At 41.7% G+C, this 18,814-nt stretch overlaps 3 protein-coding genes across 3 annotated transcripts; 1 reads left to right on the top strand and 2 right to left on the bottom strand.

The window, feature by feature from the left end:
- Positions 1–6,573: 6,573 nt before the first annotated feature.
- Positions 6,574–15,177, top strand: BCR41DRAFT_349662 (hypothetical protein). The gene is made up of 11 exons (XM_022023508.1): positions 6,574–7,414; positions 8,236–9,493; positions 9,583–9,873; positions 10,001–10,071; positions 10,176–10,426; positions 10,518–10,828; positions 10,941–13,666; positions 13,748–14,087; positions 14,193–14,406; positions 14,524–14,673; positions 14,790–15,177. Exons 1-11 carry the CDS (start codon positions 6,753–6,755, stop codon positions 14,984–14,986), a joined length of 6,471 nt encoding a protein of 2,156 aa, XP_021883332.1. The 5' UTR covers positions 6,574–6,752; the 3' UTR covers positions 14,987–15,177.
- A 225-nt stretch (positions 15,178–15,402) lies between these two features.
- On the bottom strand, positions 15,403–16,436 carry BCR41DRAFT_385070 (glutathione S-transferase). The gene is made up of 2 exons (XM_022027633.1): positions 16,129–16,436; positions 15,403–16,043 (listed from the first exon to the last, which is right to left on the bottom strand). The coding sequence occupies exons 1-2, from the start codon at positions 16,312–16,314 to the stop codon at positions 15,474–15,476; spliced, it is 756 nt and encodes a 251-aa protein (XP_021883331.1). The 5' UTR covers positions 16,315–16,436; the 3' UTR covers positions 15,403–15,473.
- A 641-nt stretch (positions 16,437–17,077) lies between these two features.
- BCR41DRAFT_420544 (hypothetical protein) lies at positions 17,078–18,365 on the bottom strand. Its single transcript, XM_022029913.1, has 5 exons — positions 18,030–18,365; positions 17,890–17,943; positions 17,657–17,797; positions 17,428–17,549; positions 17,078–17,342 (listed from the first exon to the last, which is right to left on the bottom strand). The coding sequence occupies exons 1-5, from the start codon at positions 18,308–18,310 to the stop codon at positions 17,161–17,163; spliced, it is 780 nt and encodes a 259-aa protein (XP_021883330.1). The 5' UTR covers positions 18,311–18,365; the 3' UTR covers positions 17,078–17,160.
- Positions 18,366–18,814: the final 449 nt, after the last annotated feature.

Here is an 18,814-nt window from a genome sequence, read left to right as displayed (position 1 = left end):
TTGAGAGATGTGAAGAAAAAAAAAAAAAAAAAAAAAAAAAAAAAGCACCATGGGAGTATTGCTTGAAAAAAGGACGTGACTGTTGTCATGTCTGTGTCTCTTTTTTCAAATGTTGCCACCATGTCATGCATGCCATCGTGGCACAAGGATATCGCGATCTTCCCAATTATTGACAAAGCTATCCACCCCACACAGTGGGACTATAATGGTATTTCATCTTTGGCCCCAGCAATGTTGCCTTTTAATCTTGACTAAGAACCTTATTCGCTAGTAACAGGAACTGCAATTTCATTCAAGACTTGTCATTGGTGTGGCGTGAATGCAATGATATATATATATTGAAATATTGATATTATGTTTTGTAGTATATGTGTAATAATCTATTGCTATTGTACAAGGATGCGATTTTACAAGAATGACGAACAAATAATAAAAATAACTATGAAGTATAAAGAAGATCTCGAAAGCGAACAGAACAGAAATGGACAAAAAACAATAAACAATGAGAAGAGTAATACAAAAAAAAGCAAATTGAAGTAGGGAATGAAAATTCCGACAGCGAGGTTTGTCTTAAGAATCTTGAAGTAGACTTGGGGTAAGTGAAATACGAATCGTGCTACTGCGACGCTTCTGGAGAAGTTCATCGAACTGACGCATCTTGTCTGTCATTTCAGTAGAGTGCTTCAAGTCGAGGCTGACAGAGCGACCGGTTCCATCGGCCATGGCTGCAATAGACTTGCGGCGTTGACGCATCATCTCAGTCTGTAAAGTATTCATAGATGAAGCCATCGAATGGCGGTAATGGACCGGCAATGTTGGTACTGGAGGGACCTCAGAGGCATTTACGGACTCAACACCCTCACTGGCCTTTGTCTTGCCATTAAAGAGACGGATGAAAGAGAGACGACGGTTCTTTCCGGTGTTATTGGAAGGGTTGGTCATGGTAGCAGTGGCAGAAGATGTGTGAGTCATAGCAAGAAATGGTTTATAGGTGGTAGTATATGAAGTTTTAAGGAGCTAAGGAGCCTGGTGGAAAAAATGAATAAAAGTTGCTGAGACTGTTGGATAAAGAAGTATTATTAGGGTATAGTAATCTCGAACGAAATGGAGTATCCGAAACTGAGACGAAGTCAAAGGTTGGTGTTAGAAGATAGATTAAAAAAATAAAAAGAAAAGAAAAAAAAAAGGGGATCCTCTCTTCTTATACGATTCTTTCTGAGCAGGAGAAAAAAAAAAAGGTTTAGCAAGACGCATGGTGCCATCATAATGTTTTCTTTGCATGTTTCTCTACTTCCATTCTAAACAAATGAGCCCCAAGGTTTCGCAGACTAATATATACATTATATTTTTATACCCATAATATAAAAAATATATATATATATAATATATATATATAAATATATATATTGAATACGTATTATTGTATACTACCGTACGAAATAGTGAGCCTCGCAGTTAGGTTCATGGCCAGGCAAAGAAAGGAAGAAGTATGAGAGAAAAGTCTGGAATCCATCAGTCCGTGACAAGATACAAAACCAAAAAGAATGTGAAGAAGTAGAACGAATTTAGATATTTAATTGAAGTCGTCTGTGTGATTTGTGAGGCTGAAGCCTTTTCTCCACGTTAAGAGCTTCGCAAGAGTATGATATGCATAGCATACATTTTGACCCTGTTGCTCAGCTTGTTTGATCGTTTTTGTCCTTTCCGCGGAGAAGGAGATGGAAAAATATGGCTCATCATTGAATAAAAGCATCACCATGCTCAGATGTGGTCGTGCACATGCAGGCTAGACATGAAATGACATTGGGATTAAAACCGCCGAAGAAAAAAAAAGGATGAACTTTGCTTGGAACAGGCATGTCCCGCCACATGTATACATATACCCATTCCTTGGTGTGATTCATACCAAAAGACGATGATTGAATTGTAATGGTGGCTAATTTTTACATTCCACTGCGATGAACTTGCCGATACACTTGAGGCATGTAAGTATAAATACATATAGATATATATATAATATATAAATATATATATAATAATATTTTTCAATAAATATACTGCCTACTCAAAAGTTGCTTTGCTAACCACTTTGTTTTGTATGCATAGAGTTTGGAGTGGAGCCGAGTAAAAAGGTTCTGAGTCTGGGCTGAGGTCTACTTCATGTCTTAGTGGTCATGAGAGCAATGCGGCCATATTGCCTTTAACCTTTTGTTGGGACTCCGTTTGTTTGCTTTGGCGCAACTTTTTTTCCTCCGCCAGCTGTGTTACATTTGTATAGCATTTCCACTAAACACTAAAAAACATAATTAGCCTGTTATAATCGGTTAAAAAGATGAGTTTGAACTTTTCAAAAAACGTGGCAGCGAAAGGGCAATGGATATTGTTTACAGAAATTCCAACGAGGCCGCCAATGTGCCTGCAGTCTCTAACGAGGAAGCTCAGTCATTCGATAATACAAGATGAACGAGCGTGGGGAATCAAAAGGTACAGTCCAAGCTGAGGGAAAACCAGCTTTTTTTATCATGATTGCAGACATGTCATCTGTTCACATTATACACGAATCTGCAAAGAACCTACAGCTCGACCAAAATGGGATTGTGAATTACTACGCTGTGAACTACTAAACTTATAGGTGAGTACAACGAAAGAAAAAAGATGTAAGCATTGACTGCTTTAGGATGACATATGAAGATCATCTGGCGTCTATATTACACTTTAGAGATGAAACCAGTAATATATTGTGGCATAATGCTTGCCTACGAGCATATATATACTATTTATCACATATACATTTCAGTGCGTTAAGGTGAATTGCTTTTCACAAAAGGCAATACTATGATTATTTAAGTATAAATGTTCGATGCATGTATAGACAATATAGACAATATACAAGCATATTGATACATCTGTTAACATGGGAATATGCTGGCAAGTGTCATCATGCAGCAACATAACAAAATCTAATGCAGAGCAATGGCATGTTGGAAAGAAGGAAGAAAAAAAAACCACGATGTAAAAATAGCATTCACATGGTATAAAACTCCGCTCGAGGTATCCATTTCATGAAACGTTCATGAGAGAATATTAAATATATATTAATAAAACATGGATCTGAAACGCATCCCAACAACTGGAATATCATAAATATGTGTGTCAATTTCGCAAAAATAGTAAAATATAATGATAGAGCTAGATAAAAGAACAAGTAGGACCTTGTGGTACGCTAAACATTCTCTTTTTTTTATAATACAACACCATTTGTCCACGTTCAAACGTATTGACCCTCACTTTCGCTCGCCTAAAAATAATTGCATTCATTTTTGATGAAGGGATGACATACGCAGAGACTGCCCGTCGATTTAGCTTCTCGTACACAACAGTAAAAAGTATCACTGAGACGTTTGAAAAGGAGGGGCGTGGTAATCACCGTTCAGCACTTCAGGACAAGCATATTGCATGGTTAAAAGGTCAGCTTGATGAAAACCCTGGCCTGACTGTTGCCAGTCTACACAGTCCCTCAATGAGACTTTTCGCTTCGATTCGCCTGTGTTCTTATCTGCCGTCAACAGAGCGGTTAGTAAACAAGTAGGCTACATGTTCAAGCTAATGCGCTGTGGACCTGAGGACCACAATGGCCCAGAGAGGATTGCTGGTCGTGTTCGATGAAGACAGGACCTGATCATAAATGGCACAAACCTGACAGACGCAGTGTTTGTTGACGAAGCCGGGTTTAACCTGTATCTTACGCGTAGATTGGTCGGGCACCACGAGGAAAAAAAGGTTTTAAGAATTCGTCCTACTCAGTAGGGACAAAACATTTCTGTCGTAGTCGCTATTGGTAAGTACGCTTGGGAACCTTCAACACTCAGACTTTCCAAGTCTTCCTGGTCGACAAGCTCATCCCCGCTCTCCCAATCCCAAGAGTCATCATGATGGATAGCGCGTCTTTTCACAGGTTGGCGATGTACAAAATGTCACCAGTGGTAAACACATTTACCTGCGGCTGCCTTCCTATACCCCTCAGCTAAATGCAGCCGAGTGGGTCTTTGGAAAGATCAAGATGCATGTACGACGCTAAGATCTTCATGGCCGGGAAACATTAACAGGCCACATCAATGACAGCATTCTAAGCACTGCATCCGAAATTTGTTGTGGGTAGATCCGCCAGGCCAACCGGGATTTTTCCCTGGAGTACAGAAGCGAACTCTTGGGTCGCTTCTACACCTGAGCATCTCAACAAATAAAAAACTCACGAATTTGACGCCACATATTTATGGAATTGATAGAGGCGCATTATGGAACGTAGTATCGGCTATCATTAAGCATGTATGATGGTCAGGTCGGCAATAAGCACCCGTAATGGAGCCTACACTTTTTCAGGCGCTGCAACTCTTGACCTAATGACTTTGCTCCTAGGGACAGGTTGGCCTATGGTCTACTAAAAAATTGCTAATCAGTGTCGCTATTGTAATCTAACAGTTCTGCTAAACACTAATTATTGTCATGGTGTAGGGAACTGCTCTTGTATCAAAAAGTAAGTGGATGAAGAAGTAGAAGAAGGCTGCCTTAGTTGCATGAACACAGATAATGAAAATAATTCGAGTGCTCGGAATAGCGACAGTGTGGTCGGCAAAATGATTGATAGTAAGTACTGCGTAGGTCCATTTTTATCACCAGGCGGCTAGATGATACAAGTTTAAGAAAGACGTGATATATTCAATTCTCGATAGAATGCTCGCCATGGAAGGTGACTTGCGTGAGCGAGAGAGAGCTGCTTTAAATGAAGTTGAGTAGCTCTTGGTATCTTCGTCCTTGAATAAGTATTATGACAATCTTCACAGTTAGAATTATAGAGTGATCTTCGGTTAGGGTTTTATAGTTAAAGCGCACGATATCAATCGTTAAGTCAAAAATCATATTAGTTCAAGCAATGACGCTTCTAATATTTGTAAAGTAACTATTTTCGAACTTTTGTACAAAACCATGAGTTTTATTGTTCTCTTGAGTGGCCTAGAGTTCTAATATTTTTTGCGTCACAGCAGGGCCCTGTTCTAGCAGCGTCATGGAAGCCAGGTCGTTATGTACCAGCTTGTCATATTCCTGGTTTGACCCCATCATATTGGCCCGACGTGGCTGCTGCTCACGTAGCTCTTGACTCATCAGCCTCATTTCTTGAGCAAAAAGACTATTGAAACGCCCCTTCTGGGATCGTTCTTTGTGAGGCCGTCTCGACCTCCTTTTCCTCACCAAGGGGACGACAGGGGGCACATTCTCTTTATCCACCAGATCATCTTCGACAAAATCCTCTTCGTTGAGGTCTACTCCCCGAACTCCTGCCTGCCCTCCTCCTTCCCCTCGCCGGCAGAGGGCGGTTGCTGAGTTTGTTCCTTTGAGGTACCCCAATAGTAGCACGCGACCCACCCTTCGATGTGTTGTTAATTAAACAGGGAGGAGTTGAAGGAGTAACAACTACTCTGGGAAGCCGCATGGTGAAAGCTGTAGCGGAAGGGCTGGACATAGTGTTGTAACTCGAAAAAATATTAAAAATTGGTTAATGAGTGAGGAATGAAGTAATAACTATGCCCATAAAAATGGCGCAATGGTTCAGGAACAGGAACCAGTGAGCTAATGGATTTCCTGGCGTCAAGATATTTTATTTTTACCCTCTGTAAAGATAAACTGATACCGTTTTAGTAGTATGTTTATGGAAATAACGATCCAACCCTTCATTGGAAGAAAATTCCTCAGGAAATAATACATTTTAGCCAATTTTGGGCGAGCTTTCTCCGCGACTACATGCTTGTAGATCCAATCTTGATAACAACTTGCGATGATTTTGGCCGAAGCATTACAAGGGTAGCATTTTATGCGAACGATAGGAGCTTCAGCTTGGCTCTAGCTCTTTCACGAGGAGCTGCTTTCTATCAGCGCAATAGCTGACTCAGGTCAATAGCATAAGATACCAGCTCTGCGATTTCGTCCTTCAGTAAAAGGTTTTTGTTGGCGAAGCTCTGATGACAGTCTAGGATATGCCACTGACACCATAAAGATAATATACCGTGCCGTCCAGGTCGAATGAGTAATTGTGGTCAGACTTGTCCCAAAAGAATTTTATTGATACTTACTACATCTTACTGTTGCAAGGCATGTCGCCGTTCATGCCAACGAGTATAAATACTCCTTGCGTAACGACATAAGACTTATAAAGCCGACCGGGAGTTGTGTCTATCTGGAGGCGAGTCGCCAAAGCTAAATACAGGCTGTGTTGATTTGCACTGTATACTGCGCTCTTTGACCAACGTTTAACAACGAAAAAGCTTTATGTTTTCTATTCTTGTTGACGGGGGAAGAGGAATTAAATCTTGGCTTTACTGACAAGATTGAGACAATCCATTGCGCTTCACGAGCGTAAAAGAATACCGTTAACCCATACTTGTAGTACTCAGGTACATATTTGGCGCAATTAATTTGATAATAAAGATGTTCATGATTGTCGAGTGAGCAAGTTCTTCCTGGAGACTGCTTTTTTTTTTTTTTTTTTTAGTTCATTGTCCCACAGCCGACTTATATAAACTCCATCTCTCTCATTGCTTTTCGCATTCATTGTTAAGGGACGACCTGAAGACGAAAGGATCACATCAGCTTATAGCATAAGAGAGACAAGAGCAGGTATTGGATTCAAAGATATTCTTCCACTTTTGAAAAACGGTGGTAATTATTGCGGCTATAGGATATATATTTTGACCGATGCCATGACGAGTCTGCCTTCGACCAGATCCACTTCACAGTCGTCAAGCAGACCAACTTCCGGAAATAAGAAGCATGTGAGCCAAAGGAATCGACTGGAGTCACCACCTCCTAGCGAATTACGTAAAAGAGGCCACGAAAGCCATGATACCTCGTCAAAAGACATCCATGTTCAATCAGTTCCCCAAAGGCTTTCTCCTTTGCGTTCGAGCAATCCCATGAAGCAAACAAAGGCTTCAAAGCTGTCAACAGATCGAAATATCTCGCAGCATCATTTACATCAGTATGGAATGATGGTGCATGATATAAAATCACCTGTCATCACATCGTCTTCTTTGCCACTAGCCAAACTGTCCCCGAGGTGTAAAAATTCAACAACAATGTCTCATCACAATAATCATGAAGCATCTCTCCCGTGCCATCTTGGCCAAACAATCTTCACTGCATCACAACCTGTTCAGGTCCCACACACTGTTCAGGACGAAAGCTTTAGTTCCAGCCAGAGCAGCACCGTATCGCATCGTAGCACAGCTTGCATAAGACAAAATGCAGATATAAGTATAGACACAGGCCCAACAGACTCAGAATCTCTTACTCTTCCAGATGGAATAAAATCGACAGTGTCGATTGGCAGTAACGACAATGGAAACTTGTTACACCATAAAAGGTAACGTTTCCCTCCGCAATGGCGCCAATCTGGCATGTTTGGAGAAGGTGCAAGGTGGGGAAACCGTGTGGGAAGGATCCAAGGGACTGCGTTTTGTGTGTATTCTGTTCCCCTTTCTTTGGGTCTTTACTTGTAGAAGCGTGACAAGAGGGAGCACAAGGACAAATCAAGTTTATCTCGCCTGATAGTGCTGGTGATGGCGGTTGTGGTGATATGAGATTTGATTGTTGTCTCCGTCAATATTCCTTCCTTCACTTTGTCTTCCATCCTATCCCAACTTTTTTCTTCGTCATTGCAAATTGAAATCGTACATTCACGCCACCAACTGGTAATTCTCCATTCATTCCAAGAAACGCTTTCTCTATCTCCCTCTCTCTCACTTTTTTTTTTTTTTTTTTTTTTTGACGATTCTTTTTTCCTTGCGAAAGCATTGAGTTTATTTTCTTGCCTGTGTCCGTCTGATTACTGCTCCTTTTCTAATCTATTTTCCTTGGTTTTTCAGTTCATGTTACCTGTCCCACATCGTTACTTCGTATAAAAGTCTATCCACTTCAAAGTCATATCATTCTTTACATTGAGCTGTACCGCAGCTATTCTTCCCTTTTTTTTCTTTTCTTGTCTTTTACTGGCTAACCCTCTCTCTGTTTCTTTATTGTTACTCTTTCCAACATTAACATTACGCTCGCGCCGCAACTTGTGCATTACAACTGCTCGTCGCTTCATTATTACGGCATTTCGGCCTAATATTGTGCCATTCAATTGCTGGGCCCACCATTCTTCATGCCTCCTCGATTGAATTCGCCTCGTACTCATAACACTAGGACAAGTCAGATCCCAGCATCACCGACATTCTCAACGTCTTCACCGTCGTTATCTTTATCGTCGGCATCTTCTTCCCTGCCCACAAAGGCAACAGTTTTGACTTCGCACGCCATCACTCGACATCAAGCTAGAGTCTCAAAGAAAGCACGACTTGACTTTATTACATTCTCGTCTGGCATCGACGGAACACTTCCCATTTCTTCTGTTAGTACTTCTTCTTCCTCCTCGCTTCCTGCTTCAAACCCCACTACTATTACTTCATCGTCCCAAAAACGCGCTAGTGAGGATACTGCGTCTGAATACCAGGGTAACAGTAACAATCAGAGATTAAACGACGACGAAGCTCAAAGCCCTAGTAGTCGCACTCGATCTAAGCAGCCTCGGATAACCGTAGTAAAGAAGTCTTCGTCATCCTCCACGATATCTTCATCATCTGCAGCTAGTCGATTTCAAACTAAAGCGTCTGGACCGCATCAAAAGCAAATCCAGGGCATCCCGTCCTTTATGCGACAGTCCAAAAACAGCACTTCCCAAAAGAGATCCTATTCAAACAATAGAAAACTTTCTTTAAAGTCCGCTCAAGACATGAGCTCCTCCAGCACTCAGGACTTGTGCACTGGCGGTAGTCAACCCGCAAATACGAATGATCAGGATGTAGCTGAGCCAGATGCACTAAATTGCCACATGGACAATGAAGTCGTCGCAGCTGAAAGGCAAGCAAATAGTGCAAGTAGTGTTGTGCCACCACAGGCCGATCGGCAGACAAATGAGGATATGGCGGAGCAAGAAGAAAATGATGGAGAAGAAGATGAAGACGAGGATGAAGATGAAGATGAGGAGGATGAGGACGACGAGGAAGGGCTCTTTTCTTCGGGCGGTAACATGAGCGGCATGGTCTCTGGAATATCATCACGACTGAAAGGCATATTGAGCAATCTTCGGGCTTATCAAGATCCTTCGCTTCAACTAATCGCCCTCCAAGATTTGGCTGTCCTTCTCTCTGTTTCCACAGAAGAGACACTACAAGGCTACTTCAGCACCGATTCGTTCGTCAAAGAACTGGTCCTGTTGATGCGGGGAAATGGCGATGGTGACGATAACCCTGAAATTATGCTCCTTGCATGCCGCTGTTTGTCAAACCTGATGGAAGCAATGCCAGGCTCTCTTGGAAACGTCGTTCATGGAGGAGCTGTGCCTGTTCTCTGTGCAAAACTCATTGAGATTCAATACATTGATGTCGCAGAGCAGTCTTTGACAGTAAGTAGTAATAGTTATATGCATCAACAATCACTGTGTGATGGTTAATACGCTTGCTAAATCCAGGCCAACGTCGATAACTTTTATAGACCCTTGAAAAGATTTCTTCAGAATACCCTCACACTGTCGTCAAAGAAGGGGGGCTAGCGGCTGTTTTAATGTTTCTTGACTTTTTTTCGACTAATGTGCAACGAACTGCAGTTAAAACAGCTGCCAATTGTTGCCGAGGAATCCAGCATGACAGCGTTTCCATGGTACAAGACATATTGCCGAACCTTGAGAGCATCCTGCAATACTCGGACCAAAAAATTGTTGAACAGGCGTGTCTTTGCTTTGTTCGACTTGCCGACAGCTACAAATCAAGTGCTGTACATCTACAGGTAATATCTATAATGCTCATTTTCCATTTAAGGCTATAAATCCATGAGCCTGCTTCTAGTCAATGACCATTGTTCAACTACTATCTGAAGAATTAATGTATCTGACATTGTTCCTTGTTTATTTTAGACTATCATCACTGAGAGTATCTTGAGAGCGGTATTATCCCTTTTATCGCCCAATGCAAATGTTGTTGTAGGGTAAGATTGTAGATGATATGAATGACCACTTAGAATGGCAATATCTGAGCCTTACAAAGTTATTCGAAATTAAACAAGTAACAGGTATTAATGACTTTCTTCAGACCTCACGTTTATACCCTACTCTTGCATTTTTTGAGCACCGTAGCCGAACACTCCCCAACGCTCGGTTTCGCATTGCTTGAAATGGATATCATCGACACATTATATCTTGTACTCACAGGAACTCATGCTCCGAATACTGATTCAGAGAACGAGGACCCACTGTTGGTACCGGACATCGGATCCCGATCTAAGGAGCAAGTCTCCGAGGTCATTGGTATTATTACAGAGCTACTTCCTTCTCTACCGAAAGGTAAAGTTCGACCAATGATAAAAAAAAAAAAAAAAGTAATATTTGAGCATATCACTAAGCACACTTACTGCTTGGTCACAAATATCTATAGACGATGCACTTTTTGATACAGAGTACCGATATCTTGCGCTGAAAAAAGATGAAAAAAACAAAGAGAATCAAGATGTGCAAGAGGATGACGTCGATATGGCAAATACTTCAGCCAGTATTGAGATCGATAAAAGGGAAGAGCTCTTAAAATCACATCCTGAGCGTATACGAAGGATGGGCAAGGTCATGATCCCAACTTTAATCGAGGTTTATTCGTCCACAGTTCACCTGAGAGTCCGACAGAGAGCCATTCATGCGCTTGTGAAGTTGATATACTATACACCCGATGATGTTCTGAAAGGAGTTCTTAAGGTAGGAAAAAAGTTACTCTTGTCGCCATCACATTTATTTGACCATAAGCCTTATATTCTTCAGTTTGGATGAAAAAGAAGGAAACTCAATTATATTGCCGTCCCTGTATTAGAATGTGGAACTTGCCAGCTTTTTAGCAATTGTACTTTCTCAACAAGAGCATCAGTCTTTGGTAGCTGCAACGCTCCAAATATCTACTCTCCTTATGATGAAGCTTCCATCGGTCTACCGATTTTTCTTTGAGCGGGAGGGCGTGACATTCGAGATTTCGAAGTTGGCATATCTAGGAGCAGAGTTAAGCCTAGCTAAGGAAGCTAAATGCACCAATACGATGGTAGAAGATAGTACAAAGATTACCAACAGCGATAATCAAGAAATAGTTAAGGCAACTACTACGGAGACAGACCAGAATATACTAGCCAAAGATAATATATTCAACGGTGCTTCGAATTCAGGAATAGACGAGAGATCGGATGCAAATTCGCATGAATCACACACGATAGCCTCGACCAATAATCAGCGATTGATAGATCTAATTACCGAACTGCGTGGCATGCGTACTCAACAGGATCAGAAGGGGACAATAGACGAGCAGTTAGATGCTATTGGAAGAGAACTTGAAGCAGCATGGGGCCAATATATGCTCTCGAGACCAAGTGATGGTGAAAATGGAGCGCAAGGACCTGATTCTCGATTGTCTGCTCTTGAGCATGTTCGTACTCTTCAACGCTTGATTACAGGTGGATCTCGCTCTGTGATAACAGCTCAGAAGGAGGAAAAGGGATTAGGGTCAGGCAAAGCGAAGGAATGGATCTTTGAACGGGCTAGAATTTTCATTGAATTGTTCCAAAGAACCGGCTCCTTACCAGATGATGGGATTTATAAGGGAACGTCTGTTTTAAGCGATCTCAAGCGGATGGCAACTGAACTTCGAGAATCGCGCGGTCTAGCTTCAAATACAATCAAGGAGCTTTCGAAGTACTTTGTTAGATTAGGCTCAACAGGCATATCATCATTTGAGTTTTTGAACAGTGGGTTGCCCCAGGCTCTTTTAAGCTACCTTGCTAACCCCAAGAGGGCAGGATTCTCTAGTCAGGATGAAAAGATGCGCAACTTTGTTGAACATTTCATGAATACTCCTTGCAAGGAAACAGGTACATCAGCTGCAACTTCACCCTTCATCCTACTTGTGAAAAAGATGCAGGAGGCATTGACTCGCATGGAGACGTTTGAGGTTGAGGTGGCGCAATCGTCATTAGGCGAGGTGAGAAATAATTCATCGTCCAGCCTTGCTACACAGGTTCGACTCAAACTATCTCCTGATGAGGGCACTGAGGTGCCGTCTGGTTATCAAAATTTGGTTGTATCGATCCACGCCATTGCTACATTCAGAACACTAGATGAATATCTTCGACCTCGCTTGAAACCAAGACTTTCTTCAACAGATACTAAATATAATGACGGTAGCAAAAATGGATCATCACAGAGTCGTGTTACGGGCATTAACCCAAAAGAGTCTACACCGAGGAGGAGCAGCCGGCTGCAAAAGCTTGCTAGCAAAGGCTCAGAGGAGAAAGTTACTGATAATACCGATGCTCAACCGTCACCTGTCAAGAGGCCGGTGGATGCTGGTGGAAGTAGTCCAGATGACTCTTATGAGGACAGCGAGGGCGATGTCGAAGAGATGGAATATGATCTTGAGCGCAGAGGCAGTGTTCAGAGCAGTAAAGGTGTTGAATCCTCCACCATCGACTTTGAGTCGGATGTCAAGATGGCAGACATGTCCAAAACTAACATATCCAGCGGAGCAAGCGAAACTGACAACTGTCTGCAAAAAACAGAGAATGCAAATTTGCCGAAAAAGGAAAAGAGCTCCCACAACTCATCCCAAGAATCGTCTTCGCCATGGTATATCCAATTTTCTCTTTACGGAAATCCAATTAACACAGATATGACAGTTTATGGAGCCATCCACGAATACGAGCGCAAGAATGGCCGGAATGCATCGCAGCGTAGCATGTGGTCCTCGATGTACCCTATCAAATACAGGCGCGTCGATTCTTCCCCTCCAGAGCAGCTCGCCTTGGCTGCAAACACTCAAAGTCCGGAAGACACCGATTTGACTTTTACTGCGCAGATGCCCAAAGAATTGCCACAGCAAGCAGAATATGGTCCTATCCTTGGACTCTTGCGCATTCTTCATGGGCTCAACAATGATTGGAGGCGGTTCTTTGGATCTGATGATCAGTTACCCATTACTCCTGTTCAAAGGCTACCAAACCGTGAATTCGTTAACAGCAAAATCACTGCCAAAGTGAATCGTCAGCTAGAAGAGCCATTGATTGTTGCTAGTTCATGTTTGCCTGATTGGACTGTTGGGCTCGTAAAAGGTTTCCCGTTCTTGTTCCCTTTTGAGACCCGATACACATATCTTCAGTCAACTGCATTTGGTTTCTCACGATCAATCATGCGTTGGCAGACGCAACAGCAGCGCAATGGGCATACAGATCATCGTGATGATTCTCAGACGTTCTTAGGTAGAATTCAACGACAAAAAGTCCGTATTTCCAGACAAAAGGCACTCGAATCAGCAGTTCGCGTCATGGATCTCTATGGAGCGAGTCAGGCCATGCTAGAAGTTGAGTTCTTTGATGAAGTTGGAACAGGATTAGGTCCTACGCTCGAGTTTTATTCGTTAGTTTCTAAGGAGTTCTGTAAAAAGTCACTGAAACTCTGGCGCGATGCGGATTCTGAATCTCTGACTGAGTATGTCTCGGCTCCACAAGGATTGTTCCCCAGACCGATGGCGTATCATAGGACCGATTCTGACGATGAAAAGTATGTAAGCAGTACGATGTATCATGACCTTGTAGAAGTAGACAGACACCTAAATCTTTTTTCTTTTTTTTTTATTTGTAGAAAAATTCTGAAGTTATTTAGATCTCTTGGCCAGTTCATTGCCAAGGCTATGCTGGATTCTCGAATTATCGACGTGCCGCTCTCACCATTGTTTGTCAACCAGCTACTTGGTCATAATCTAAAGACACACCTTCAGCTAGTTTCTCTCATTGACCCTGTCCTTGCACGATCGCTAGAGAGTCTTCATGCCTTTGTGACCGAAAAGAAGCGTATATACGGGATGAAGCTTCCTAGTAAAGAACGTGAAGTTGCCCTAAAAAATATCAAGCTGCATGGAACGAAATTGGAGGATATGAGTCTTGACTTTACACTTGCAGGTTATCCTCATATTGAACTCAAGGTTCGATCAAAGGCTTGGCAATTCATTCTATGAAAGGCACTATGCTCGCATGAACATCGTAATTGAACCATTCTTTTTTTTTTTTTATGCGTCGATGCTGTTTAGACTGGTGGAGCTAGCGTTCCAGTAACTATTTACAATGTCGAGGAATATATCAGGTTGACCGTAGATATGACTGTAGGTCGTGGTGTCGAGGCTCAATTATCCGCATTTCGTGCAGGATTCAACAGCGTCTTTTCCATTCAAGATTTGGCAGGGTTTACATCAGAAGAGTTGGTCAATTTGTTTGGCTTGGGTGAAGAAGACTGGTCGTACGAGAGTAAGTACTTTATTCGAAAATGCAGAAGAAATAGCTTTCGTTCAAGTGGCCTAAGGTTGTAAAGTGATGTTATTGTAGTGTGGTTGATGAATTTGTTGTTAAAATTATGGTATCTAGCGCTCGTGGATACAGTAAAGGCTGATCATGGCTTCCGAAGCGAAAGCCGTGCTTTCAAGAATCTGCTTACAATCATGAGCGAGTTCAATAATCAAGAGAGAAGGCAGTTCCTGCAATTTATTACCGGTAGTCCCAAACTGCCTATTGGAGGTATGGCTGACTGTATTTCAATTTCAACATTTATATGTTTTTTTTTTTTTTTTTTTTTTTAAAAAAAAAAAAAAAAAAAAAAAAAAAAAAAAAAACTCACTCCATTTGCTTCACAGGTTTCAAGAATCTCCATCCACCTTTCACAGTTGTTTGCAAGCCGTTCGAAGCGCCTCTGAAAGCAGATGACTATTTACCATCAGTGATGACGTGTGCGAACTATCTCAAGATGCCGGATTACTCATGCAAAGAGGTAACACTAGCCAAGTTCAAGATGGCTTATGAAGAAGGGCAAGGTAGCTTCCATTTATCTTAGCTCCGAGGAGGATTTCCGGGTTGCGGCCTGGGACCAAGCATTCACGAAGATGTACATTAGTTTATTTTTTTTACTACATGTACAGAACACCCGCTGGGACCTGTGTACTTTTACTCTTATTTCCGTTATTTGCAACCATTTTTTCTTTTTTTTTTTCTTCGAAGCTCATCACTTTTATGAATGAATCCTCAATATGAAATAAAGTGAGCATGACTCGTGAAATGATTGATACCAATTTGCTGTTGTGATCCACATCCATTTACCAATTTGGCTCATATTCTTGTCACTGTTGGTTATGCTATGCCAGGGGGTCTACTTAATTTTGTTTTGAGTGACGATATTAATCACTGATCGGCTGATAAACAGGTTTGATAACTGAGCTGATGCCAGCATTCCTAGTAGAACAAGTTTGTTATATTGATCGATTTTATTCAGATATAAAAGCTAATGAATTGGCTAAATGATATAATGTGTACAGGCACAACGCTTAGTCGAACTTGAAGAGCTTCTTAGTGCCATCGTCGAGTTCGCGGTACTTATCCGAGTTTCTCCAAGCAGCAAAATGAGGAGCGCTGTTTACAGTCTCATAAACCTTCCAGATGTTGGGGCTCTTTTCAGCCGAAAGAGGGACCTCATTTGCGCCCTTTGGCTTTAACAAGAACAAACGATCGACCAATAATGCTAACTTGAGATCTGCAAGAGTAGTGGTGTTGCCAACATAGTGTCCGTTCGATCCATTCTTTTTAAGATGTTCTTCATGAATGGCAATGAACTTGTCCAAGATGTTGCTATAGATCTTGTTAGCTTCCTCAACACGGTTCTCAGCAGAGTTGAGGACCTTGGTGCCAAAGGGGATCAAGACACCATCGATTGAGCTCAGGTACTGCTCCACCTTATGGTGTTCATATACGTTCTTGCCATAAAGGTTGAATTTTTGGGCAAGATAGCGCTCAATGGCTTGAGATTCTGCAAGTTCGATAACTGTGCCATCGGACGTAACTTCGTAGACAACGGGCAGGACCTTGAATGGCACGCTCTCCTTTTGGCTAGGCCAATCCTAATCATAATTGATGTAAATATGGTTAAAATCAAGACCTATTTAGAAACGAGATAAGGAAGCATTACTCTTTTACGAGACATACCACTGGGAGTTCTTCCCATTTGGCACCGGCGAAGGCAAGGATGCGGCGAGTCAATTCGCCTCGACCATGGAGGCCGAAATAGAGATACTTGAAGGTCGAGTCTCCAGACTGGGCAGCACGGCTGAGAGTCTCGCTGTCTGCCTGGGTTGGAGTAGGAAGAGAAGCGATGGTGGTAGAAGCTGTCATTGTGCGTGTTTTAATGAGATTAAGTTCTTTTTTATTATGGGCTTGTGGGATTGAACTAGCGATGATGAGAATGAAGATATTATAGACAGAGGGAAGAGTCTCCTTTTATACTTTTTTTTTTTTCATAGTCTGGCGTCGTCAGTTGGCGCGATGAACTCATACGCTTGCAGAGAAGGTATCTGCATGCGTGTAGGAGCGTACAATCAATTCCAAGTTAAAAACAAATGCGCCTTGCTGAATAATACAACTGCTCATTTGCTCGCATTTACAAGTCTGCGCATCTCCATCTTCGAGCATAAAGTTCACACATGGACAGACAGTGCCTGATTTGCCTGCCTTGGTTCAGCTGCTGATTACTATCGTGATTACAAAGTAGAATTCCCCTATGAGTGCTTCTTAAATGTAAGAATATGGTTCAGAAATATTGAAAAGCTGTTCACCTTACTTTCTTTCCTTTTTTTTTTTTTTTTTTTTTTTTTTTTTGAAATATAGTAGGCAGGACAATTGCGCCATTATTTTGTTACACCCTTTCTCCTTTGTACCATTTGTGATAATCCTAAATTGTCAAATTGTGTCCAATTAGTTCTTCTCAGGAACTCTGTATGCATCTTCTATGCCTCATTTCATGTCGATCGCGCAATCAAGAGGTAATAGTGGCTCATATGAAAGGCACGAAGTCGATTGTTTAAAAGCTAATGCGTCGATGACCGAAGCTCTTTTGATTCAATTGCTAATCAGATGCTAAGGTTGCGTCTTTTTGTTAGTTTATTTCATAAAATTCTACGCGAAATCTTTTTTTTTTTTTCTATTGATACGAGTCAGTCAGCGTATAGCATTTTTTTCTTTTTATTTGCGGTAAGCCTTCAACTCCTCATCATCCCAAGAATAGAATTGACCACTGAGTGAATGAGGAGCCTTGACAGCCAAGCTAGCAATAACATGACCAGGTTCATCAGGATGGAGTAAGGTCTTGGAAGTATGCAGTTCAACGAACCGCGCATGCTGCTCAGGAACCATAGTATCAGCACCTAATAATAGTAGATATGAGGAAGAACTTAGATTTTATGAAAAAAAATAAAAAATAAAAAATAAAAAAAAAGAGGGGGGCAATACCTTTAGTACGAATGGATGACTGCATCTCAGTGTCAACGACTCCTGGACGAATCGAGATGGAAGTAAGCTCCGGCTCCTCCTTAGCAAGTACTTCACCAAACATCTTGAGAGCAGCCTTAGATCTGGCAAGTGCAAATACAAGTTCAAATTCAAAAAGAAACGATTTATCAGTTCTATTCTTGAAACGGTGAAAGCGCGAATACATGCGTGAGAAAGCACAAATACGTACGTGCAATATGCTCCCCATCCATAGTATGGGCTAGCTGCAGCGCCAGAGCTCACGAAGATGACACGGCCCTTAGACTCGCGAAGGGCAGGGGCAGCATGCTGGACAAAAGTCATGATCGAGAAAAAGTTAATATCAAAGCATCTAACAAGGGGTATACATAAATGTTGGATTAACTCAGTAGGGCGTCATCTACTAATTCCTAAAAAAAATAAAAGGAGATCCATTTCACATACTGTTTCCATTCTTGCAAAGTCGTAGTGGCAATTGATCCCAGAGGATCAATAACACTATAGTTAGGAAGGGTAAAAAAAAAAGTTATTAATTGGTTAAGATCACAGTTAGTTAGAGCCTTGATGTTTTATACGGTTCTTACCCTGCGTTGAGAGCGACACCATCAAGACGACCACTCCATGAATTTTTAGCAAGCTCAACGGCTTCTTTAGATGTAGACTCTGCAGTGACATCTCCAACGACAAACTTGAAACGATTGTGGAGCTGAAGATCATTCTCAATGTGTTGCGATAGGGTTTGGAGCGCATCCTTCGAACGGGCAACGCCAATAACATTGGCATTGAAGTTTTGAAGGGCAGCTAATACAATACTACGGCCAATGCCACGAGAAGCGCCAGTGACAATGAGAGTTGGGTTGGACATGATGTGAATGGAATATTCAGGATGAGAACCAGCAATGATGTGAGAAGGCGAGAGCATATTGAGTTTCTATTCCATTTCCGATATTTGCACCATGTTTGTGTCACAGACATATCACGTCACATTGCACCTTTGCACATCATCTACACACATCGCATGCAAAGACATCAAAGGGTAACAGCACTGGGTCGAGTATTTTACTCATGTATGAAGTTTTGCAGTAAGCTAATAATGAAGGTGTAATAGGACTCTAGCCCCATTTTCTTTTTTCTGTCTATACTTAATATTTGCTTTTCAATATCCCTTTTCCCTTAAACTCAAACCGAATCGATGGCCCGTCTAATCTTTGTCTATTCGACATGGGGCTTAACATCCTCAGAATAGTTTACGCCAAACCACTTTCAATACTTCATTCCTCTACAAATAGCTTTTTTTTCTTTTTTTTTTCTATTACATGTGTATGATGTGTATGGATAATAAAATGAACTAAAGGAAAAATGGAGGCTT

The sequence above is a fragment of the Lobosporangium transversale genome, assembly GCF_002105155.1.
Source record: "Lobosporangium transversale strain NRRL 3116 chromosome Unknown BCR41scaffold_10, whole genome shotgun sequence".
In the NCBI taxonomy this organism is placed as follows: Eukaryota; Fungi; Mortierellomycota; class Mortierellomycetes; order Mortierellales; family Mortierellaceae; genus Lobosporangium; species Lobosporangium transversale.
The sequence above is the reverse complement of the archived record's forward strand: the minus strand, read 5'-3'. Positions and strand labels throughout refer to the sequence as shown.